Source organism: Diadema antillarum, unplaced genomic scaffold (assembly GCF_040938485.1).
Source record: "Diadema antillarum isolate AM-2024a unplaced genomic scaffold, OU_Dant_1.0 scf00000127, whole genome shotgun sequence".
Classification (NCBI taxonomy): Eukaryota; Metazoa; Echinodermata; class Echinoidea; order Diadematoida; family Diadematidae; genus Diadema; species Diadema antillarum.
The window spans coordinates 317001-344239 of record NW_027271016.1 but is presented as its reverse complement, the minus strand read 5'-3'; the positions used below and the strand labels follow the sequence as shown (position 1 = coordinate 344239).

Genomic DNA, 27239 nt, shown 5'->3' with positions numbered 1-27239 from the left:
CACAAGGAGTGGTGATTCGCCTTTAATGTACAATTTCGGTAATGGAGCTTCATCGTCCATTCCGTTATGGAAGTTAAACTTTTACCAACGGAGTTTCTTTCTGTCAAAGAATCATAGAAGAAGAATTTAAAGACCGGGTTTTTTTTTTTGAAAACTGAACGCTTCCTTTTCTTTCGTCTTCTCGACATTTGTAACGGCCCAAACCCAAAATTTGTCGTTTAAAAATCTCTAAAGGACCTATACTTGAACGCATGCGTTTTTTGCTCAACACGATTTGAGATGAGATTAAGGCGTTCGATTGATTTTTTTTTTCTGGACAAGCAATCAAGTAACGGCTAGCCCACTATGTACTGCTCACATTCTCTGAGCTGGTTTCCCAACTGTAAAGCACAAAGTTCACACATTATGATCATTTCTCCTTGTCTCATGACAATTTTTCATTGACCTCTCTGCAGCTTGGAAATGCTTTTTTTTTCGAGTCAGTTGAAATATTTCTTCATTCAAGAACATGTTTAACACACATAACCAGGTTAATTATCCATTTAGATAATAAATTGCAGGTAAACATCGCAAGTTACAAATCACAATTTTAAGAACAATACAGATGACATGCATTAGATTTAATGCGCCGTTATCAACAATATAATATTAAACACTAACAATCATTATAACAATTATATCAATTCCATAAACCAAAAATATATTCATACAATCATGCAGACTTTGGAACATTTCAAGGGGGATTAAACTTTATGGATCTCCGTGAGGTTTTCTATATCAAACAGTAATAACTCTGAAAATTTTCTTTGGCAAAGTAATGAAAAAAGAAAGAGAAGAGCATTGCAAGATCTCACTCAGGACCAGGAGAATTAATCTTTTTTTTTTGTGGTCATCTGTTTGCATTGTTTGATTTGTTTCGTTATGTTCCTTTTTGTGTGTTATGCTTATTTTGTTTCGTTGGCATGCGATAGGTATGAAGCCGCAAAGGAGTCAGTTCTCCAGTAGTCTTGAAGCGAGGCTACGTCTGGGCATGCAAGTGGCACGAGTATTCCAGTTATGTCCGATTTACGTAGCGACCTCATCGTTAAGACATCCTCTAGGGGCGGAACAGATGGCGAGACGTGTGAAGAGGGGTGAAGGGTCGAAGGGGGAGGAGATGGCAGCGACCGTGGAGGGGGTGGGGTCAGAGAGAGGTGGGCTATTGTGGGACATAAGAAACCAAAGCTAAATGTACCGTAATAAAGAGAAATAGCTCCGATGATATGACCTTCAAATTCCATACTCCATAATATATAGGTCACATCTCAAAAGGAAGGACTGAGGTGCGGGTTGTTTTAGAATGCACTCGACAAGTTCTCGTAATCAGTGAGTGAAATTAGAATATTTGACTTTAAGATTGTATAGACAAAAAGTAAAAGTAAAACCTGAAAGATGGCAATCCTTGAATTAAACTGCCTAAAATCAGGATGGTACTTAAGTCGACACTTGATCATACACTGACTATTTTTTTTTTTCGACAGTTACGTTCACATTTTGATACGGTGAACGCCGATCATTGATGCTGCTGGTGGTAGGCCTATATCATTCGCTGTTTTATATAACTTTGTTTACATTGGGCTTTTTTCCGGAAATGTTGCTCACAATAAGAGAGAACACAGTGTTTTACAAATATACTGATATAATATACTCGATGGTCCAAGGCCAATAGTTTTTAGAGACATCAAGGGGCATGCAGGATTTTTATTCGTTTGGTAAAAGGAGCAAATATCAAGAATATTGAGCTGTCCTCACTCTCTACCCATCCACGTCCGCAAATCTCCTACAGTAGACTCTTTCAAAATGTTACTGAAAACCCATCTGTTCACTCATGACATGTAATTCGCATTGATTCATTATATATGTATATATATGTATATATATATATATATATATATATATATATATATATATAAATGTTATGTTCGTTCCTTAAGTTATAATTTACAAAGTGTGTATTATGTATTTTGTAGTGTGTTTCATCTTACTATCTACTTCATGACTGACTTTCTCCTTTCTAATTTTTCTCCATTGCGAGACGCTTAACGCTTAAAAATGTTGTAATAAGCGCTTTATAAATGATATTTATTATTGTCATTTTATTATATTATTACCGAAGTACCCAAAACACACACACACACACACACACACAAACAAACAAACAAATAAACAAACAAATAAACAAATAAACAAACAACCAAATAAATACATTAAAAAAATCAAATTAAAAACAGCACCAACATCAGTAATCAACAATCATCCATCAGTCATGTCAGCGGCGGGACAGTATGAGGGAGTCAGAAAAAAAATATGTTAGAGATAATCCCTAATGCGTCAATTGATGATCATGATAATCGTTTTGATACTTTCTTCAATTTTTTCGAACGGATTTTTTTTCCCCTCGTGGAACAGATCTTGTTAATGTTCATCGATTTTTTGCCATTATTTTCTATTGAAAAGCTTAGTAACAATGATTAGAATATAGATATAAAATACAACAGCGGCACGCAAAAAAAACCACACACACACGCATAGACTCAAATAAACATACATAATATACATAACATATTCATAAAGAGAGAACAAAGTTTTTCTCATGCTTCGCAAATTACGCGCTCTTTTGTAATTTCCCGTTATAGTCTTTTTCAACAATTTAGTTCCTTCCTTCGCTCTTTCAAGGCATCAAATTTTGAAGTGAGCCGCACTTCTGACCCTACCTTGCACCTAACGCAAACTATGGCTGACTCGGCCGGCACTGGCCGCTGAAAGAATCGCTCCATTATCGGCGATCATGTTTGTTTGCCGTGGGCTTTTCTCGCACGATTTCTGGCTCCTCTCGCCCCGATCGCAGTTATAGCCGCGAAGCCAAATAAGCACTGGATTAGCATTAGTAGAGAGAGGGAGAGGCTGGATGGACATTTGGGTGTAATTGTGTATTTTTGGTTCTGTCTATTTTGACAGGCTTACCAGCACACATAACCAAGCCATTTCGAAATCCACGTTGAACTGACATCATTCAAAATGGTATGCGGAATAAATATTGTCGTCACTGCGAAATCAGGGTTCCTGGATCGCTGGGTGATATTCCCACTTCTAGACGAGGAATAAACTTGAGGCTCTCGGCCGCCATCAAAAGCGTCTTAAACATACAAACTGGATGTGCCCCTTTTGAACATATGCAGTACCCCATGCCAATATCATCATAATATCAAAGTAAACAAAGACATATGTTCTTTCTACTAGTTAAAACAATACGAGAAAATCGCTTCTATTCTAAAAGATGAGTTTGTTTCGTTTTTGTGTGGGTTTTTTTTTTTTTGGCTCCTTAATATGATTGTTTCCATTTTGCCTCTACTGTTAATGGAAAGTGGAATCGCATCGGTTTACTTTTATTAGTTTCAATTTCCTACCCGTGTGACCCATAATGCTGGTGATAATTCGGCCTAATATCATTGCTGTGTATACTCCCCACTGCCACAGATTTTTGTGCTGTAGGAGCTGAACATCCTTCGCGTTCGGCTGATCGAGTCCCACGCGATGACCTCAATATCCCGTTATCGTTACATTTTAATTACTTGTGAAGTTTACCAGTGTACAATGACGACCGCCCTAGAATTGCACCATTTCCTCTCCGTTAGCCCAACTGTCTCCTCACGTCAATCAGGAGCACACGTGTTGCTTTTGATTCGTCACGCGCCGAGTCACCTGACATGCATGAACGACAGAATGACCGTACACTTTTCACCCTCCTCCTTTTTCGTCGACCGAGCAAGAGCTATAGTTCAGACCACATAGTACACACGCAGTAATGTGTCAATCAGTAGCACGCCACGCCTTTCATTAACTGCGACACAATGACACACAGGTGATGAAAACCACGGAATCTATTACCCCTGTAACGATGAACGCTAATGAGTCACCGTACAAGTTTCATTCAGCTACGTTTCAAAGTCGATGCGATTGTAGTCATTATTAATAACCCTTTTGGAACGGCAAATGATTTTTCTGGAAGGTCTTTTTTTCTTTTTCTTTCCTTTCCAAGGAGGATACTTGCAGACGTAACAATATGGCTGTAAAGGTTTGCAGAAAGTTCATCTATAATCATTTCTAAACAAATGATTTGTGTGTGAGAGAGACATGGGTAGGAGGGCGAGTGTGTGTATGTGTGTGTATGCTTTAGATAGCAGAGAGAGATAAAGATAGAGAGAAAGAGTTTGTATGTATGTATGTACTCAAAAACAATTGTGTCTCGACACAGTTCGTCCTGCATCACTCTGACATCAGCACCATGTGATCATGGTAGACAATTGTTATTATATCGCGACACAGTTCGTCTGCCGTTACTTTTACATCAACACAAGATATGAAGACACTGACAACACACGAAAAGACACAAACACACACACACACACTCACGTACAAACACGAGGACATGACACACATAAACAAACTTACTTGTTCTCAGCTTGTTCTTCCCGAAGACCGCAGTGACGTTGCTGATTGGACAATTCCAGCGGTGACTCCGGAACTGGTACCTGCACTCGAAGATGCCCGCCATCGCGCCCTGCGTCACGCTGCCGATGAGGTCCGGGTGGAGATGGCACAGTTTGAGCTGCCGCTTCGTGAACCACGTGTGACTTCTGCAGAATTTGGCCGTCTCCGGCGACTGCCACGAGTGGGCCATCCGCCTCTCGATTGACGGGGTGCCCTGGGCGAGGAAGAGCATGCTGCAGGGAATAATAGTTATTGTAATGATAACATTGGAGAAAACAATAGTTTTTCTCAATTTTAACAGCAGAACTGCAGTAATAGGTAATTATTGATGTCAACAACAATAATCATGATAATTGTTGACAATATAAGTAGGCCTACTTTTATACTATGATTATAATTTATGCTGATGTGTAATGATGATTTTAATGACAATATAGGTATGATATACTAATAACAATACTTATTACTGATGTAGTAATTGTGGTCATCATTATCATCAATACAACTGCGATTATCATTAGCAAAGCGTATTACCATAATGATAGCGACGACTACATCTACAGTGATTGCTCCTTCCATCTTTAATCCTCTCTATAGAGGGTAGGCCTACTTTCAAGTGTACACTGCACCTATATCCTGGTAGTTCTTTATAATTGAAGAAATGCGTGACGTCTTGTTCAAGAAGGTTGTCAACCTCCTATTTGGAGGACAAGTTCACAATAATACTCCCAGACAGTTATAGTTAGCTAACTAGCTAGCTCAGTAGAAAAGAGAGATGAATAGATAGACAAATAGATAGTGTCTGACGCAGATGAATAGAGTTTACCTAGACACAACTACTTACTGTGAAAATGAAAATATATGATCTCAGGATTCGGCAAATCAAACACAAACTTGTTGTATATGTCACATATTATGAAAGATGTCATTTCTAATCGGGGTAGAACGGATAAGCAATGTGTGACGCCATTCATTTTGAATCTACTAAAGTTCGAGTATTATGATAGTTGAAAATCATACAGTGGGGCCTTTCAGAGTCTAGTTGTTGTCTTAAAGACATTGCATTGAGAATAACGGTGTTCCTAATGACACAATTTCATAACAGGTCACAATTCTGCGGGCAGGGACAGGTTAGTAGGTCTGTTGATGCGTAATCCATATCACTGTCGTTTTGCATTCTGATTTCATGAACTCGCACGCCCATTCACTGCGAGTATCAAGCAAGACGTAAGATATCATAAGGGGGAATCTATTGATTATCTCTTCGAAATCTTCACAAGCCGAGTCAGCTAATCCTTATTGGCACTTGCCAGTCGAGAAGATTCGTCCTGGGATATTTGCCTAGACCACTTTATCTGATGATGGATATCAATGTGAATAGCGAGGTAAACTCTGAACACAATCTACAGACAAGATACGATGAATGCGTGGTAGATTCTGGTATGCTGTGCACGGATTTCGCTGCTCCTCGCGTATCTCTTTCTCGGGTGTACATGGCAACTTCTCTTGTACAGCAGTAATTGGGGACCAGCGAATATTATCATTATTTTGTTACTTCATTGACACATTAGTATTATCAGTCAGAGAATTTTGTGTTTTTGCCGGTCGCATGAATAACAATCATCATCAAATCTTCGGTTTGAACCTTAAAGGGGTGGGATCGTTCTGTTAAGGGAGTGTACTTGTAAGTGATTAGCGGAAAAGTGGATGACAATATCATCAATGTCGCTTAATTGTTCCTCTATACTTACAATTGTGCACAAAGACATAAACAACTGAATAACGAAATATAGATAAGTAAAAACACACTATATTTCCTCACATTAATTGCAACAATAATTGCACGTAATTCGTTTGGATGCACTCTTGCAAATGTATGGTGTGATAAAAAAAGATGGAAATATGTCATAAAAGGAATATAATTATTATGGTTGGTCACGTACGATGTGCAATATTGTATGCTGTAAAATTCGAGCATTGCAGTTTGAATACCGCTACGAAAAACGCTGCCAGTTTACATTTTTTCATTGCTATTTTCAACATGTTGGAACTGATTTAACCCTTTAAGAGATATCACTCACAAGTTGACTTAGCCCGTGTTGCAAAACAGAGCAGCCAGAGGGGAAAAATGACATTTTTCAAGAGAAAACGATTAACTTCTCAAGTCAACCCACAGCACGAAAGCAAACATTTGAGAGTGGTTTGTTTCAATTTGCAACGACCCCTACACAGCTCGCCTTGAACCCCCGTAAGCTGAAGGAGGAGGGGTAGTACTTTGTTGTCATTTCGTGACGTAGATGCGGGCCAGGGCGGCGTGTATGCACCCCCGGAGCAGATTTTCAACTCTTTCACAAAGTCATCTAAACATTCTACCATACACAACACATGCACAAGGCAGCACCTCAACGTGCGTACGCGACACGTTGAAGTGAAAAAAAGTTACTTCCGCCTAAAAAATAATAATAATGATAATATTTAAAAAAAAATGGCTGCGAGTGTTGAGGGGTGGAGGTATCGACCATTGACTACAATATTCCTTGTTTTCATATCATCCAGGAACTAATGAATTCGAGTTGTGAAACATCAGAGTAACAGAACAATGACACTGTAGTCTAGCATGACTCTTAATTACAGCATCAGCAACAAAAGGATAATTTAGGTGCCATATCCTCCCTCCCATAACCTGCAGAACATTTGCGTTACCCCCTGAAATCTACTTGAGCTAATGATCATAGGATACCACCCCTTTAACTTGTAGGTTATCCACATTGCTCCTTGATCTACTTGAAATGATGGGTAGCTTACAGACATACACGAATACAATGGCCATCACACCACATATCGCAAGATATATATCTCCGTTTTTGCACCATAAGATTTGCATACCACCAGAAACTAAATGAAAGTAGCTAGACGGTCGGGTAATTAGGGAGCGATGTAAAGGACGTCATCGAGACGCTGGTGGCTCGTAAAAATGGACACAACAAAAGCGCCAAAGTGAATTCGCTTTTCCACAAACGGCTGGTTTAAAGTATCGTCTGCGCTGTGTGGTAAATGTCTCCTCTTGGCGCCGGTCCACGTAATGGCGTAGATAGGCTATATAGGGTTATTTGTTTTTTTTTTTTTTTTTTTTTTTTGGTATGTCGTCGTGTCATCTGAACTTGATAAGGTGGCTTCGAAATCGTTCAAGCGGACCTAAATTGGAAAGAGATGTTCCTGAAATTGGTTGCAGAAATGGGATTTGGCTCTACTCACATCTGTTTCGATGTCATGGAAGACTGTGACATCATCATGACGTCATCACTGTGACGTCATCACTGGTCACGTACAGGATACCTGTACTAAGTTTAGTGTGAGTCACCGTGTGGTATCAGGTTGTTGTCGTTGTTGTTTAACTCAAATTCTTCTCTAAATTCATGGAAATCAATGGTAGTGACATTACGACTGCACTGCAGAATTTAGAGGGGTCACTCTCAAATCACGTGTATACCCTGTACTTGCTCTTTATGACATTAAGATTTTCTGATCTTATTTCATTCATTTTGAGGCGGCTATCCTATTATTGCGACGCTTTGCTTATAATGACAATCTCATGCATTTTGTCCATGTTCTGAGGTAGTGAGCGCAATGAATTTTGCATATTTTCTACAGAGTATCTACGTGCGATGAATATACTAATTTTGATTTAGTTGATTACTGCTTTAACTATGTATATTCCCACTCAATACCTGTCATTTCGTCGCTGTATTTGCGTTCCTAATTGGATTGTTGTGTATATGTTTTTGTGATTTGTAATCGCCGTGGTTTATCAGACCCTGAATGATAAAACATAGCAGTCAATGGCAGAATTGCTTGTTTAAAGAATCGCATATTACTACAAAACATTATATAAACATAGAAACGTTACTATCACCTAGTCCAGTTTGAAAAAAAAAAATCTTTCGAAACATTAAAGGGGCTGCACAGTACTGGTTGAGGTGGGGATTCATGTTTTTTACATTCCTAAGAGAGATAATGAGAAACCTCTTATGAAATATGAAAGAGCATGTCATTTTAAGAAGGATTCAACGTTTATTTGATGAAAATTGGTTTTCAAATGGCTGAGATATCCAAAAAAGTGATTATAATAAAAGACTACATGCCCCAACTTTATTAGGATCTCTTTGTTTCACCTTGTTTTTGAATATCTCAGCCACTTCAAAACCAATTTTCATCAAATAAACTTTTGATACCCCCTTAGAGTTGCATGCTCTTTGACATCTCAAAGAGTGGTTTCTGAATATCTCGCAAAATGTTAAAAGCTAAATCCTCACCTCGACCAGAACTGTACACACCCTTTAAGCTAAGCAGGTACGAAAAGCAGAAGAGGATGAGATCAAATAAACTCCAAAAGTTAGAACTTCTCCTCATCCACACACATACATACCAAAACAGCACGAAACAACAACAACAACAAAAAAATATGTAAAAAAACCTTTGGGCATGCTTCCGAGAAACTCGATTAACACCCCATCGCCTGCGGGCAATATTTCCACAGTCGGAGCTATACATCACTTGCCGGTGTAACGCGCGCGTTGCCAGGCAACAGACGTGCTTGTCATCAGGAGCTAATCATCTCGCAGACGTCTGTGGTGGAGTAATGTTTTGTAGCTATCCTCTTCAGACGGGACGAGAATGTTGGAGGAAGGGGGAGGCCAATTCAATACATGTGGGCTCCCACGAAAGAAGTATCCATGGGTGGAAGAAGATATTGTATTACCTCCAACTATTGCGCTGTAATGTACCAACATCGTGCCTAGAATCGACGAGGGTCCGGGGAGAAAATTAAGTTGAATCGTGTTTTGCATGCTGCTGCAAATTGGTGGCATTTTTTTTTTTTGCCTGCAGGCCTCTGCATCGCTGATCATATTTTGCATCTACTCCGGTGGCCGAGAGTTAAAGGTAGCAGGATGCCTTTTCCTGCAACTTACAAGGCATGACACATTAGACTCCGAGCTGCTACATGTAGGGGCTATGTATTTAGACACTTACAACGTACTCTTCGCATCGTTTTCGTGGATGGAACGAATGCTGTTTTCGCTGACTCTCTCATGCTCTTTTCTATAATGAGAAATCATACCAGAAGCCTTCTTCAAGTTAGGACCTCAATTTGATTTCTTAAGCCTCCCCCCCCCCCCCTTCTTTTCTTTTCTTGTAAAGGTCTCTGCGCGCCTGCTTCTTCGCCATCAACCACAATGAAGTTAATCGTTGGAGGCGTAACCACAGTTTGGGATGAAATGCTCCACTCTTTGTCCTTACTTTTCTCTCGCATGACGAGGGAGGGAGTTTTCCCTTTTTAACTCTCTTTTCTGATAGCAGCACAGTCGTCACATTGCATTATTGATGGATTTGATTAGGCTTTCTCTTTTATGTGCGAGTGTGCTTGTGTGTGTCTTTTACGGATTCCTCTCTCTCTGTCTTTTTCATTCTAATTTAAACATTTTTGAAGGCATGATCTTCAAACGATGCCGACTAATCGTCTGACTAAGAAGTCTGAGCTCTCTTAATGACCGGTTAGTCATCGTTCTTCACATCTTCCCCCTTTCATGCTTATTGATCAATGTGACTCGATGAACACGGAGGATCGTCTGTTACGACTCCCCGGGGAGCTGGCGGAAAATGAACAGGAAATAGATGCTTCCGTCCAGAGCAATCAAATAACTAACTCTTTTCTCCTCCAGAAAATGAATGAAAGATAAATATATATACTGCCGACCTGTACTTATACATCCCTGCTACTGCTGCCCTCCTTTATTATTCAATTATTGGAAGGGGATTTAGCATGTTTAGAATGTAAAGGGAGAAAATTAATGTGGTCAGCGAGCCACTGCTTTAACAAACGTGTAACAATGATTTCTGTTATAATACCACAAAGAAATACCACAAAAGGAGTGAATACTTTAAACATACCTCCGCCCAACTCTTTTACTATCATAGTCTGATAGCAGCGAGACTTTGTGGCCGTCTGTGAGAACCAACATGACGTACTAGTAAATATCAATTTCGAAATATACAATAGGACACTAAGTTAGCAGAATGTTGACAATACGGATATTGAAGGTGTCATAGATTATCATGCAACTTTGATGAAATCAACATGAACGCGTCTTATAATTAGATTGTCCTGATGGAAATAACTGACAGGATTGATTGCTATTTTTGTGCTATTTCCTACTTCAAATATTTATATCCATTTCACAAGTCGCACGCGCGCGCGCACACGCACATTGTACGCACACACACACACACACGCACGATGTCCTTAATTTCTGTACATTTATTAATAAGCAATCATGCAATACAATTTTGTTCCATGAAAATAAAGTAATAGTAGGCTACATTGTATTGAATTTAAATTGACTTGAATTTAATACGTTGGCTCGGTTGCATCACCCGTGTTGTACTCGTAACTAAAGGTGACTATGAGTAAAATGGACTTCTCGCCAAGACATAAATTTTTGATGGCATTCCACTGACACTAGTTAATCAGTAATGGTTGCATCCGTTAATCCTTTATCATCGAGCAAACTCGGGCCTGCTTGTTTAGCGCCGTTTGATCGCTGTGTTCTCAAAGCAATTCTATCGAGGTAAATACACACAATCCACGCTGATAAATGTCAGACACGCTCGTGTTTGTCCGTAAATCATTACAAAACAGAAGGAGAGACAGGCACATTGAAGTTTATTGGATCATAATCTGAAGCCAAGAAAAAGGTTTTTCAATGAGCTATTTCCAAAGTTTCATTTTTATAAACAGGGTTTGTAAATAAGGCCCTAAGTTGACTCCGACTCCCATGAATGAATTTTAAACACTGATCACTGCCCAGTAAGGCATGACTACCAATCAAATCAAGCATTGGTTTAACATAGAAATGTGATATTGCTTGATTAAATCAGACTGGCGTTTATGATATTAATCAATATTGTGTGTCTTACGTTTTTTTGTTTTTTTTTTTTTGGGGGGGGGGGAGGGGGATATTATGCATATGTTGCATATGTTTTGCGTGTGTTATGGTAAATACATTTACATGTATAAGCCATTAACATACAGCGGCAGTGCGCTATGGATGATGGGGTCTTAGATATTTTTACACTTCGCTCAAATATTCTTAAAAAAAAAACCAAACTGTTCGACATAAGAGCCTGTCGAAGACAGAAGTTCACTACTACGGGTGAAATTTTGTGCCAGCTGAGGTCTCTCTTTCCTCCCCCCCCCCTCCCTCTCTCTCTCTCCCACTTCAAATGCAAGAAAAGGAAAACCGTGTCTATACTTCTAAACCACTGAGTATCTTGTCGGTGAAAACGCTCCCAGACAGAAGTGTGTCAGAGCTCGAGTCGCCAGGGAAGCGAAGTATCGCAGCCCAGCCCCTGGGGGAGCAGCGGGCAATGACCTCTGAGAGCTGGGGTCTTCCCCTGTGCGTAAACTGATGGTCATCGAATTTCTATACCCGATCCTCCCCCACTGTACTGGTGGGCTAGGTATATACCCCCTGGAAAGGTACTGACCATCGTTTCGGGACAGAAATCACGATATCTAGATTACGATTCATATTCCTATTACTGCGGCAAATGAGTTAGACTCTTGATTTGTATGATTCGTGGCATGTTTACGTTTCGCCAGACAGTGAAAGGAGGGTGCATTATCGGGTCACCTCAGCGGTTGCTTCTAGAGGTCATTGTTGCTCTACATCATTTATCTCTGCTTTCCTTTTATATATTCACTCTTTGTTATGTTTGTTTATTTTGTTATGTACATCTATATCTACATTTTCTCATTAAACGCTCATTCGTTTATCTCGCGTTTTCCACTCGTTTAGGAAACCTATAGGCAGGTATCCGAACAACTCAAACAATGACTATACGCGAAAGAATGTTGGCACACTAAATGCACTCGATACAGGCACTCTTCCACAAAATTGTCATAGACACTTCTAGAGATTTAACTGCAATATAAGAACACTGAGTGTCACAAAAACGCAGAACGTTTCTCTTTAAATTGGCGAAATTTCTCTGATTTTTTTTCTCTCAAAATGTATATACATCAAAATGATAGCAATTTTAGAAAAATTAAGGCATATCGTTTCATATTGTTTAATCGAAAAAAAAACACCTTATCCTAGTCGCCAATTCAATCCTCGTATTACCTAACGTTAAACAAATAATGAAAGCAATTACATCCCGAAACTATTTCTGGTTCATCGCACAATTCATGTACTAGTAAATCGTAATAACAAAGACCCCAGGTCTACATCAGAACTACTACGTACGTGCAATAAGCAAGGCAACAGTAACACCAGTCTAAAGTTCATTCAAGCACTCGAGATCATCCTATAATCATTACTGAGGCAATGGCTATATTAGTCAAGGTTCATTCATGAACAGTAGCAGTGAGGAATTCGTTCTTGTAAGAAATAATACTTAGAAATAAAAATCAAGGTCCCAGTAAGATACTAGCCTTGCTTCATTCCCTGATGTCATCCCGGTTTCAACGAATCAGCTCCTGATTAATGAGCATCAGTTCGTCCGATTATCTATATAAACTCGACCTCGGAAGTAGTGCTTTATAATAATGATTATCAATACAACCTCAGAACTGTTGAGGGATCGTCGCTGCAGTCAGTTGAGTCAATTGGCTCAACCTCGGAACCAGCCTGACTACACCCGTCCCCGTCACTCATCTTCGTAAGCTTGGCAACCTCGGAACCAGGCTGAATTCCCTGCCTCATCCTCCTGTATACGTGGCCATACCTCGGAACTCGGATACAAGTTCATTGTCATGGCTCATCCGAGTAATTGGGACAACATAAAGAACCTGCCAGGGGTTCATCACCAACGCTTATCCCAGCAGACTTAATCAAGGCAGCCTCAGCGTCAATCAACGGTCGTTCTTGGCCCGTACTCTGATCAACCCCGGCCAACATCTGACGCATCTCTTCGCTGGCAAAGCAAACGAATACTTTGGGGAATTCGTCGATATCCCCTCCAGCTTCCCTCCCGTTTCATCCCATGAGTCTCTCCGGGGATTGCTCCTCAATCATCCCCAAAACCGCCACAATGCCATCGCATATCCTGAGAGCTACATCACTACATCACTATCTTCCCATCAAGTTCAACCCCATCAACATCTGCCAAAATAATGTTCGATATCATCTTTGTACGCGGTTCTTCGTTATACCTTTAAAATTATTACCTTCCTCTGATTAACGCTTCATGAGACACTGCTTTACTTTGACTACAGACTCAACACAGAATGAAAAACAAAACAAAAACACAAAAACCGGATTTTTCTATGTGCAACTCATTATCATTGTGAATATCATTCGTTAGCGAGAATTATGCCTCTTGATGAACTATATTGTTTACATTGTTGACCTTTGAATTAAATTTCTCCATCTCCACCCTTCTATGCGCTCACGTTAAAGCACGGTATGCTAAAGAAAGTTTGACAATCTTTTTTTTTCTTTCCTCGTAAAATAAGTTTCTAAGAATAAACTCTAGCTTTAAAGGGATTGTGTTGTTTTGGTTGAGACCTAACTTCTCTTTCAAAGATTTTTAAGTGAAATAATGAAGAATTCTTATGAAATATGAAAGAGCATAATTCCAAAAGGAATTCAATGTTTATTTGATGAAATTTGGTTTTAAAATGGCTGAGATATCCAAAACCGAGCTATCGTAATAAAAGGTGAGACCCAGCTTTTATTACGATCGCTTTGTTTTACTTTGTTTTTGGATGTTTCAGCAATTCCAAAACCGACTTTCATCAATAAACTTTGAATTCCTCTCAGAATGGTAAGCGCTGTACTATTGCATAAGTGGTTTCTTCGTATCTCGCAAAAAATAAAAGCCTAATCCTCATCTCAACCAATACTATACCATCCCTTTAATGTATGGCCCGCTGCGTCATCCATTCAGTAACGTCTATTCAAAATAGGAAGTATTGTCCAGAACGGGAACTCCCTCTATACTTTCAACACCAATTTGCTTTCGGAAACCCGTAATATTAAAAGAAAGACGTTGAGTCTATTTTACTTGCAGAATCTTAATGTTTGCCGCAATCCTTCTGGCCGCCATCAACAACAAGCAGAAGTAAAAAAACCGGTGGACCGCTCAGGCGCCACAATAACGACTCTTCCTCTGGTACAAATGGTATTTCTGGTCAAAGAGTAACAACTTTTCTGGAAAACGTCGCGACTAAAAGGACACAGTTAATAATTATTACGACTCTCACAATGATGTCATTCAGGGTATCGAAGCCTGAACACGAGTACATCGTACATCTCCTGTAGTATATTCTGCTTTACCATCTTGTTTACAGACAATAACATAACACAGCCTAACCTCAGCCTTGTTATTTCATTTAATCAATGTTCGTTCTTGGCGGCAATCATGTCTCTCATTTCATAGGCTGAAGAAAGATTAATTGCGCGAATCCTTCAGCATTTATATTTATGCATAATTTTAATAATGTCGAACTGACGGGTAAATCGATTTGGTTTCGAAAAGACGGCGAAACTGACGACAGGGCGGTGTGACACAATCGGATTGAGTCCTTCACTGGATTTTATGCAGAAATCAGGAAATATTCAGTCTCAGTTCATAATGCATAGTCTGGAAACATTGGTACCGACAAGGGCGGGAAAACCAGTCCCGACGAAAAGTCGGGACTCTAATGAGCATGGGACCGGTCAATGACAAAGGGATAAAGCGACCACACAGAGTCTGGAATCAAATGTATTTTGGGGAAACTTTTATGTTCTGAGCGCTGTAACAACATTAAAGAAGTTTCCTCGCAGACGACAAAATCATGGGTCTGGAACAGCTTGCCTTTTTGACAAGGTCATTGACATTAGGTACACCTCTGCTCCTTACTTTAAGATGTAACCTCACAAGCTCCTTTAGGCAGTGGAAGCATTATGGACATAAATTCTGTTACCCCATGTCGTACTTGGTCAACAATGACGCCGAACACATGCCCTAAGTGATACATTCCATTTTCAAGAACGCGCAAAGTCACTTCATGTTCAAGTGATGACCTTAACGAACTAAGTCAAGTTAAACAGATTGAGTGGTGGAGGTTTCATTCAAAGCGAACGCGATAAAAGAGAGTAATGGGATTTTGAGGATTGTCAGTCGAAACGACGTGAGCAAAGTAGTGGATGAGAATGAACTAATTATAACGTTGCACTACAAGGCACTGTATGTACTTGCGCACTACAATGCATACACAAGTGCATCAATAGATCACCCGAATGACTGTATTAAATGGTAAAACCAAGGGAGAATGGTATTTAAAGGGGAATTCCGAACCAGTTACAAGTTTGTCTGAAAAGAAGGAATAAAATGTTACAAGCACAAGAGCGAAAATTCGATCAAAATAGAATAAAAATTTACAAAGTTATGAAATTATGAACCTTTACAAAACAGCAATAGATCACGAACAGTCAGGCTGAGTATGCAAATAGTGAGTTGATGACGTTATCGCCTCACAACTTGCCACATATTTCATACATAAGATCTTGAAATTTTCACATTTGTTCAAACGCAATATGCCCAGTCAGCCTCACATCCTAACATATCTTACTGATCATTATTTTGAAGTTATTTAGCTAAGACTAACATAATGTTTTACACTTTTATAGCTGAAAAATTGGATTTTCCGCATTTTCTTTTTGTATACGATGAATGGAAATTGTGATGCAATGACATCATCACCTAATTTATTTGCTTATTCATATCATCTGCTCAAGAAATGTTTTGCAAATATTAGTGAACATCTTAAGATTTCATAGATTGCTTTTTTTAAATCCGATTTTGATCATGTTTTCACTACTGTGCTTGTGAAATTTTGTCTTTCTTTTCATACCGAACTTTAACTGGTCCAAAATTTCCCTTAACGATCCTCCACTTGAAATAAATTTTCCGAAATGGAAAGAGAATTTTAATTGCCTGCTTCAAAAAGCTAGCGTGAACATCCGAATTTGGACCACTTATTCTAATAATTAAAAAAAAAAACAGACTTGAAAACAGAGTGTGATCCATGTCATAGCATCACGGTGACCGAATGCAAATGTTTGCTTAAGCTGCTTGCTTGACATGATTAACATATCACTCGTGCACATAACTTGTGATCAATATAACCCTAAAATATTCGGCAGATTATAAGACCGTGTTTTTGTATTTTCTACCAGTTACCCTCCCCCACTCTCCCTCCCCCTCTCCTCTCTCTACTTTCTTTTTTCCTCCCTCCCTCCATCCCCCCTTTCTCTGTCTCACACAAACACACACACTGAGGAAAAGAAGAAGAATTTGAAGTCATAACCGCTTTGAACATGTTGAAGTAGATGCGAAAACAAAGCTGACGATCGTTTGATTATTGCGCGGCGTTGTCACCGCTGCATCGTTGTCGGCCATTAGCGAGAGGATGAAAGAGAATTGGCGTCAATTAGCAGGTGCGTCTGGCTCACCCCCTAGTCAACTGTCAAAGCATAGCGGCAAAGTCCGGCGGAAACAGTGGTGGAGCTCGCTCAGTCGGCGCCATGTCTGTTGTTTGCCCAACAGTTATGGCGTACAACCAAAGAGATTCATACAAATTCAGTCATGTGCCGGGCAGGAAGCAGCACGTAGACATCAACCAAGAGACAGACAGACAGACAGACAGACAGGCGGAATGATGACAGAACTGACAGACAAATGTGTCTTCGAGTCAAATGAACAAAGAAGACCGCCATACCTTCATCAAATGATATTGATGATGATTGTAGATGATGATGATAACATGAGTACTGATAAGGATGTTTGTGATGATTGAATTATCTGTAGAAATAAAAATATCATCATTATCAATATTATTAGCACTCTATTGATAATATAAACATTATTGTTATGATCATTTAATGTCATTATTATTATTATTATTATTATTACATTACTATTATTATCATCATAATCATCATCATCATCATCCTCATCATCATCATCATTAGTAGCAGTAGTAGCAGTAGAAGTATTACGCTATAGTAGTAGGAGTATGCTGGTCTTCTCCATGGAGGGTAGCTTGTCCACCGTACTCAAAAAGGACCCTATGACTTTGTATTAAAACCTACTACTCTACTACTGTCAAGTCATATTGACTGGTTGCATCATTGTCAAGAGAGACGAAATTCATACAAAAGCTGCCCAAGGATGTAGACACAACTGCCTCAATTCCAACACAAGAATATCCAGTTTAGGATACTAGAGTCTCGTTCCATTCACCAGTGTTCTCAGGACAGAAAAGCAAGCAAAACCGTAAGGTGTGCAGACTGTGAAGAAAGGTTACTCATAGTGGCATGTCATGTTGATTTTCTAATCAAACTTGTCCAATGATTTAAGGGCGAAGTTCATGAGAACAACTATCCTTTGATAAGTGTTCCTTTTAATGCTTCACTTTATCAGCAATTTGTTAACACATGTTTCAAGATCAAGTACAGATCGTACGGTGTACTATGCATTTATAGGACAGAAATTCCACTCTATCTTGACATAAGGGATTATCAGGACACCCTAGCAAATTTGTTCGCACTCAAAAGGATTCACATATCTAAGACAAATCATTGCTATGCAGTTAAATAATTGTTTGTTTGACAGTTAGAATAGTTAAGAGTCGTACAAGTATACACCCTTTTTTTCTCTCTGGACACCCCTCCGCTACCCCCTCCTTTCCCTCCCCTACTCAATTATACAGCGAGAGAACGGAAAGACGGAAAGGTAAGGGGTAATTAATAGTTCCTAGAGACAGGTCATGACATGGGAGACGAGGGTCTCCCTCCACCCCTCCTCCGTCCCGCGGGGTTTCCGGGGATCCTCCTCGTGTTGATGCGTATCTCCTCCGCACACCATGTTAACAGCTTGGCCAATCCACGGAGGATCTGAAGCCGCACAAACTTTTTTCTTCCTCAAACCAATCTTTTATCGTGCAGTCTTAGTCACACTTAAAAACTGAATGCCGTTCACCAGTTTCCATATCTTCGAATGATTTCGAATGCAACATGATTGGGGCATGTCAAAGATATTTTTCGTTCAAACAGGAGGTGGGAGGAAGACCACCGCCCTGGTTTAAAGGGAAATTTTCCCAAACATAGAAGTGGATTCAGTGAATGTAATAATGTTCGTAGAAGACCTCGGTGAAGTTTAAGGAAATGCAGACAATCCATTAAAACATTATGAATTTTTAAAGTGTGGTAAAGCCCAACGCTGGATATGAAGGCTACGATAGTTCGTGATGTCATCGAGACAAATCTACCGTTGTAAGAATGCATGACCCGAACGAAGCAATTTTTTTGTTGTTGTTTAAGTTTCCTCTGTTCCTGTTTCTTTTTTCCCTTCTATTTTCCTGCTTCTCCTAGTCCTTCAGTTTCCTCCCATCTTACTTTTACTGTCAAAATCATCTTCTCCCAAGCGTCCCCTTCCTCCTCCTCTTCCACCTCCTTCTCCTCCTCTTCCTCCTCCTTTTTCAACTCATCTCATACAGGTCACGCCCTCGACTGAAATATGTGCAACAATTGAGGAGAGCGCCACTTCGGCAATACAGGCTGTCGGATAGCGTGTCTGCACCCGTAAAAATGGCCTCCGTAATGTAATGTTTATCCAAGTACCCTGGACCCAACGCTAACAGCTTTCTTCCCACATAAAACATCATGATCGGATACAAGCTGTAGAATGTGTCTGCTCTATGGAGAGCATGCTGGGTCGCGGAGGTCTCGTGGTGCTGTGTAAACAAATGAAATGTAATATATTAATGACATTGGTAGGCTTTTGTCTTTCGCGGGTCACGTTCGTATCGAATCGGTAGGACATGGTTCACTGACGGTAAGCCAGTAAATCTCGGCCGGGAACGGCTCCCGAGCGGGATCGCAACATTCCCACTCTTTCTTCCGATGTGGGAGACCCCGAGCATGAACCGTTCATTTCCAAGGCCAGTATGTTTTCAGGGTGTTTCGTTCTTAAATCGCACCACAGAGCTTACCATGTAGCTCATTTGGCTGAGTTTTGCTTTCCATTCCGACATATATTGCCAGATGAAAACAACGCGCGAATGTAGGCCTACGTACTGGCATTTAGTTCTCTACCAGTCGTTTTTGTTTTCCAATGATGAACTTCCATGGTACAAGGGAATTGACGTTATGATCCATAAACGTACATAAACGTTTGAGAACAATGGATTTTTTTTTAAAGTTTCCTATACTATGTATAAAATGTTGTATTTTGTAATTGTATGATTTTTTACTTCACGGACTCACAGAAGAACAGCCATTGGCTGAAGTGAGTGACCCGTGGTGAAATAAAATAAACTCAAACTCAAACTCAACTCAATGGAAGACATTTTTACGGTATTTACAAATACATCGATCACAAGGCAATAACTGAATAAACAATATAAGGCTATCACATCCAATATTTGATTCATTTTGTCGTTCATTGAATTATCCATTTTTTGATTATTGATGTCGCATCGCTCTGTATTTTTTCTTTGATCAGTAAATTTTTTCATTCGTGTTTGGGCTTTTTGTATTATTTAGCTAAGATTTCAAGTCTGGTGCAGAAAGTTATTGAATTATTTACATGAATGTATCAAAGCATTTCCTCGTTTATGGCAACTTTGTTATATCAGCCTCATAATTTCAACCGGACATTGTTTGATTTAGATATATAGATGCATTGTGGATAAGCGCAAGTAGCAGCAATGTCTGAGTGTTGATATCGATGCTTATACTAAACCATCAGATAGTAATGATTTGACGAAGAATCTGGAGATGGACTAGGAGACTACATGAGATGTAGCAGCAAGGCCGATTAAAAAGTTTACAATCTTGCCTTTTCTTCCTCTGAGAAGCATTAGAGAATTATAAATTGCCCACAGTAACTGTGTTACTACCATCTATAATGCTGACAACGATGGTACTCTGCAAAACGTTTATACCAAACAAAGTAAAAAGATAACTATATAATTAAATGTAGAAAAAATAGATTTCCACTGGACATTTTCACATTTGAAAGTCTTCGTCAAGAAATAGCTACAGAGGAAACTCAGTATAACGAGATCCTTGGGACCGAGACAATCTGTTCTTTATATCAGATATTTTGTTATATCAATGGTAGTCAATAAAGAATACAAAACAAAGGAAAAACTGCATTGGGACCAGATAAATTAGTTTCTTATATCAGGTATTTTGCTGTATCAGATCTCTTTATATCGAGTTTCCAGCGTACAAACAAAAAATTCTCAATTCCCCAACAGTGATCCACATCGTTCGACATCTCTTCAACTCCTAAAACAGTATCATCTACGTGAACTCTATACTGGAAAGGTTTAATTTATCATTCGCGCAGGCCTACGTGATTTTACAGCCTTGTTGTGCTGTGTCTGTTATGGCCAGCCGACATGAGCAGTTACGTGAGAATTTTTCACGTAACTTTCTCTTTTTTGAGGTCTTTTTTTTTTTCGCGCCTTAATTTATGGGCGCGGGTGTCCTGAAGTGACCGACTGAGCCATAGGGAGCATCTTTTCCGTCTTGGTATGCGCAAGTGTAAGATTAAAAAAAAAAAGGAAACAGAAAAACTATATTCACACGTTAGGGAGGTGGTTCCCATAACCCTCTATGCAAACAAAGAGACGCTACAGACACACATAAACACACGAAGATTCTTATATGCTATTTATGCAAACACACAGATAATAACACACATACACACACATCATTGTCACAGTTTTCAACAGCTCATCTTCCAACTGCAATTCCAAACCGAGATAAAGTTGACTTTAGAGCTAAGTCAGACTTACAAAAAATTGCAATGGTAGAAGTTCCATCGAAATCGGGCTTAGAATGAGGAAGTGGGTTTCTTTTCAGTTTCGCATATTTTCACTGAGAATCTAGAATCATTACAGACAAGGTGATGATGTTCGCAATTCACAGATCCAGATAACGCCATCTCCTCATCATATTTGCATATACTGGGTAACATTAATTAATTGTTTTTAACAACAACAACAACAACAACAACAACAACAACAACAACAACAACAACAACAACAACAACATGCCAAACTTCAGACTTCAATTTTCTCATTCTAATATCAATCATGATGGGCCTCTACACATTCTGGTTGTTTAATTTCATTCTATCTCCGATGAATCGGATTGCTGTGTGAGTCTCCCATGATATTATAGAAATGAAGTTAATCGTGATTATAGTGGTCTGTAAACAGGAGAGATTAAATTTGCTTCAAAATCAGTAGGTAGTTCTAAACAGCATCTAAAAGCAACGTTTTCATGGTTTTCTTGACGAGTCATCAGTAACATTGCTAGTGCAAGAGAAGAGATACAATTAATGCTTAGAATACGAAAATGAATAGAAGTATAGTTCTTTCTTTTTTTTTTGTTCGAAAGAAAGAGAAAGAGAAAGAGACAGTAATAGAAATACTGTCTGGATTTAAATACTCTTAGTCTTTTCAGAGTTGACTTAAATTGAACTGAAATATTCATTATATACATTTGAGCGTTTGTGCATTTCACTTGGTAAATATAGTTTTGGATTTTTTGTGTGTTTATGTGACTGCATGTTTGTCTGCCCGTGTGTATGAGTGTTTTATTTGAATGAAAAATATCATTAAGAAAAAAAAAGAATATGTATGTGTGTGTGTATGCATCCGACACATAAAGCGCTTTTGGAGGGAGAAAAAGGCATATCACACATAATATAACGGTTTTATATGTAACGCCACGACCGCGCTATATCGTCACACGTCTGCGATACGATGAAGTTATGCACGTATAATGTTCAATGTGTACCTTTTCAATTTTAGAGAAACTTATATCTCAGATCATTTGGGTAATCTTAAAGTAGTTCTGTCATTATCTGCTTCCTGTATTCTTCGGCAAAGATCGAAAATCCCTGGCGCGTCTGCTGTTGCTTTTCTAAAACCAAGTTTGCTTATACCAGAATCACCACATAATACCACGAGTATCATAGCCGTGCCTTACACAAGGTTTTCTTGGACACACTCTCAGAAGTCTTCATGATATATGAGTATATAAAAACCAATGTCTTGCATCATTTCAACACAAACTGAACACATGTATAGTATACTTGTTGATTTGGTGCGCATCGATTTTCCTGGCATCCATACAGAATAATGTATAGCGGGTTGTTGTTGTTGTTGTTTTCTTCTTTTTTTTTAATCATAGATGTCACCGAATACGACAGTTTCTCATGTCGCATTCGAACCACTGCATGTTCCTATTGTCGTGGAGAGAATATTTCATATAAAATTTGTAACAACACTTGCAGTATCCATCAAAAAAAAAAAAGAAAAAAATTGTAGAGGAAAGATATTATTGCTCACGAAAAAAAAAAGTCTTCATACATTGAAATATTCCTGACGGGAATATAAAATGCCGTGGTGCGCCTAAAGCTGCGCTGCTCTAATACGTCAATACGCCGCACGCACCTGTTTCGTACCAAAATTCATGCAGGGCGGGGGTAAGGGGAAGGGGGAGTTTGACAGGGGGCAATAACCGCCAGGTCATAACACTGCTGGGGCCTGATCCCAAGGAACATCACTTCGTTGCAAGTTGTTCATCTTCGTCGAGACGGAAGAATGCTGGTTCTTACTAATTTGCAAAGCCTTCATCAGACTCGACTATCAAAGGAAACCAAAACCCGAAGAGAAATGTGGATTGAGTGAAACAGCAACATTAGTAAAATACATCAGTGAAAGTTTGAGGAAAATCGGACAATCGATGCAAGAGTTATGAATTTTTAAAGTTTTAGTTTTGGAACCGCTGAATGAGGAGACTATACTAGAGGTTATGATGTAATATGTGGACAACAATAATATAAAAGGAATTCCACAAAAATTCACTTTTCTAACATAATGAATGAGCACTTGACTAACCGCTTTCAGAAAGCAGGGGGAATATATTGCTACCCTTAACATATGTCAGTATCAAGGTGATAGAATGTGTAATTTTCATGAAAAATGAGTTTTTGTGGAATTCCCTTTATATTTTCTTTATAATATTGTTGTCCACACATGACGTCATAACCTCTAGTAGTCTTCTCATCCAGCGGTTCCAACACCAAGACTTTAAAAATTCATAACTTTTGCATCGATTGTCCGATATTCCTTAAACTTTCACTGATGTATTCTACTAATGTTGCTGCTTTCACTCAATCCACATTTCTCGTTGGGTTTTGGTTTGCTTTGACAGTACAGGTAGAATTTGGCATCAACATGCGAAATGTGATAAAATGTCGGCTTAATACTTTAAAGGGCTTTTTACACTTGTGTTTCTTAACCCCGGACTTTCTCTGACCCAGGACTATCGTTAGTCCCGTACCAATTTTTTCAGCTTTTTACACTCGCCAATTAGTCCCGTACTATTTCTTGTCCGGGGCTAAGGAGAAAACTGACCTTTTTACACTCGTATTTCTTAGTCCCGGACTTTCCAAACCACATGAATATTCATAATTACGCTGTGTACTGTACACGTACACGCACGCACCGGCAGCACTTGATTACCTCGTTTCTGATTGGTCAGTGAGGGTCGGACTTCGTCACCGTCGCTTAGCCCAGGATTATTTTTTCGTTCTGTTTACACTCACTTGCTTGGCACCGCAATTGCGGTGCTAACCCCTGCTATTTTGCAGGGCCAGATAGTACCGTACTATCGGTGGGGCTAGCCCACTTTGGCAAAAACGAGTGTAAACAGAAAGTGGGCTAAGGATAGTCCCGTACCAACGGTGGGGCTAAGGATAGTCCCGTACCAACGGTGGGGCTAAGGCCCCCCCCCCCCCCTTAGCCCCACCGTTGGTCCGGGGCTAAGCAAAAATTTACAAGTGTAAAAAGCCCTAAAGTGTATCGGATTCCGTCATTTGATGTGACAGTAGGAATTTGAAATAACTAATATCTATGCAACAGACTCTTTCCTTCTCGGAGAATGCTTTCATATTTTGTAAAACCATGGCTATAATAGGTCTACAGCCCAAGGGTGGATGGAATTACAGCAACCTAACCGAACTGTATAAACAGCAGCAAGATTTATATGGAACCATTCGAGGACGAGGGGAAAATCATTATTTGATCCAAGTTCCCGGCGATGAGACGTATAAATGTACAATTGTCGCTGCTGCCTTACAGTACAGACCGCCATTTATCTTTTTTTAAAAAGCCAGAATTCTGAGAAGTAGGCCTACTTATTGTATCATTTAATGCGAGGAATAGGCAGAACACCGTAACCGTTCCTCCGTAACTCAGTTTTGTTTTTTGTTTTTAATAATTTTCAGTTGGGTGTTGATTTTAAGCTGATCAAATTTGACGATGTAACACTAAAGGGAATCTTTGCTTTCTTGCTTCAAATGTAGAAATTTAGCTGTTTGACGAAAAAGTTGCCTTTGGAAATACTGAAGGAAAATGCTTGATTATCTCACCATCGCTTAACCTCGTTCCTTACAGAAAGCCCTGTATTTCTTTCCATTTTTTTCACTCTCTTTGTTTAAATGCCTTATTCGTTTCTCCTATAATTTTCCCTAATAAAACCCACACAATCCAGAACTGATCAATGGGAATGGGGATAAGTATCTATAATCCTGCCTAACATTGTTAACATATTTTACGTCAGTTATGGTAAATGCTACTAAGAGTCTCGATTAGAATATTGTTCTGGGCATCCACTCGCAATAAAACCATTTTATGAGAAATTCCCTCGGCACGGATAGAGTTTCAGAAGGCTAAATTACTTGTGAAGATTAATGAACGAGATAATGAGGGGTCATCTACTTTTCCCTCCGGAATTTGTCCCGCCTTTTCGAAAAGTAATCTTTTCGTTGAGGATGTAAATGAACAAAAAACAAAGCATAAAAAAGAAAACAAACATGTGAACAGTATGTTTCAGACGTAAAGATTTCACTTGGACAGGCTATTAAGTCTGGAATCATTGTGGTTAATTTCAAAATGGGTGGTACTGTATATCTTCTTGCTTGTTTAGCTATCGGGCCCTGCTAACCCAGAGGGAATACTATAATGCCACGTCTCTCGGGAATAAACCTTGGATCAGTCCAAAGCAGAAAACCTAGGTAAGTCCCTCAGTGGATTTTACATGAATGGGGGAACGCTTCGTCCCTGTTCGTAGATGACGGCTCCGTCAGCTGCTCAGGGGCTGACGTCATAATGATAAAGTATTTCATCCGTCCGACAGAGCGAACTCTTTTTTTAATGGCGGGCATGTGCTACGCAAGTGAAAGATGCGGAGCGTGCCATGCCCGGACACAGCTGAAGGGTTCTTCCCTTAAAACAACAAAGTTTAGTGTAATCGGCGATGAATCAAGAGTGGATTCACAACGACTGCTAATTGGCATGATAGCCGATTTGTGCTTACCATTTCAGATTCAAATCCCGTCAAAGCCCATAATTTGGCAATTCTGCAGCATTTCAAAAGAAGAGAAACTGTTTGAGAAGTCCGTCCTGAATGTTTTTTTTTTAAACTACAGAATTAAGATAATGCTATTTACAAACTCTAAGCACGATTTGAAAAGACCAAGTACGCTTAAAACCACTGACACGGATGTCGGTATATGGTACTGGTTAGTGACCCTCCATAGTGATGGAATTATTGAGTTGATCATCAGAATTTGGTCATGCTGGGTGTTGCACTTTTTAAATTCTTTTATTTGAACATGTCATGTTTCCTAGGATGTCTCTATCCTGACAATACATTCTTCTTTTTCTTTTTTTTTTGCTGTTACTGCTGCTGCTGCTGCAAGCGCATGCATTTACAAACACACACATGCCTACACGCACTTTTTTTGATAATTCTTTATTCGAATTTCGTACCATTTCATATCATAGAAACAGAAATATTCACAGAAGCAAAACAAAACATCATACAAAGACAAACTGCATTTACACAAACATTGTACACAATAACGTCAATCTTACACTACTTAAAGACAAAATGCAGTATCACCACCATCGTGCAAACTAATATTAAATTTTACATTGTAACTCTCTAAACCAAGGAAACGAAATCCGCTTTTTTTTAAAACACACACATATTCTCGCACAAGCCCGCGAAACGGGAAACGCACGTACATAAACACACACACACACCACACACACACGAACACACACTCATACACAAACTAGCAATACGTACTTGTGGGAGTACCCCGCAAGCACATACAAAAACACGCACAAATCGACATTAAAAGAAGCATTGTAGATAACTGTAGCTGAGATGTATACACATCATACATGCATCTGCTACATGCAGAGTGGGAGAATTTTAACGGAGTTTATCGCTCTCCAGTCATCTTCAGGCCGTACTCAATCGGCTAGATATACCAATCCTGCACGCCGGGTGATTACAGGCAAGATAAACCATTTCGCCACGACACCACAATACTCTCTCCCAAGCAAGAATGCTTCTTGTATAAAGCTAAAAGGAATACTGCCGCCACGACAATAGACTCAAGACCTTGCCGTTTTACACTCAAGCATCAGCTTAATAAAATGGTTTGATTCGGCTTTCTCTATTCTCTCGGTAGTCTTTCGCAGGCTCGTATTATCGAATCTTCCTTTTCACCTTCTTTTAACGTAGTCAAGCTCTATTTTCTCGTCTTGCAATTGATAC

General features: G+C 39.3%; 1 protein-coding gene across 1 annotated transcript in view; it reads right to left on the bottom strand.

Annotated features, from left to right (window-relative positions):
• The window catches only part of LOC139720333 (protein Wnt-7b-like), a 69016-nt gene that overhangs the window by 30666 nt on the left and 11111 nt on the right, over positions 1-27239 (bottom strand). Inside the window, exon 2 of the mRNA XM_071631695.1 lies at positions 4492-4763. Within this exon, the coding sequence (XP_071487796.1) occupies positions 4492-4763 (272 nt within the window). The remainder of the gene's footprint in view (positions 1-4491; positions 4764-27239) is intronic.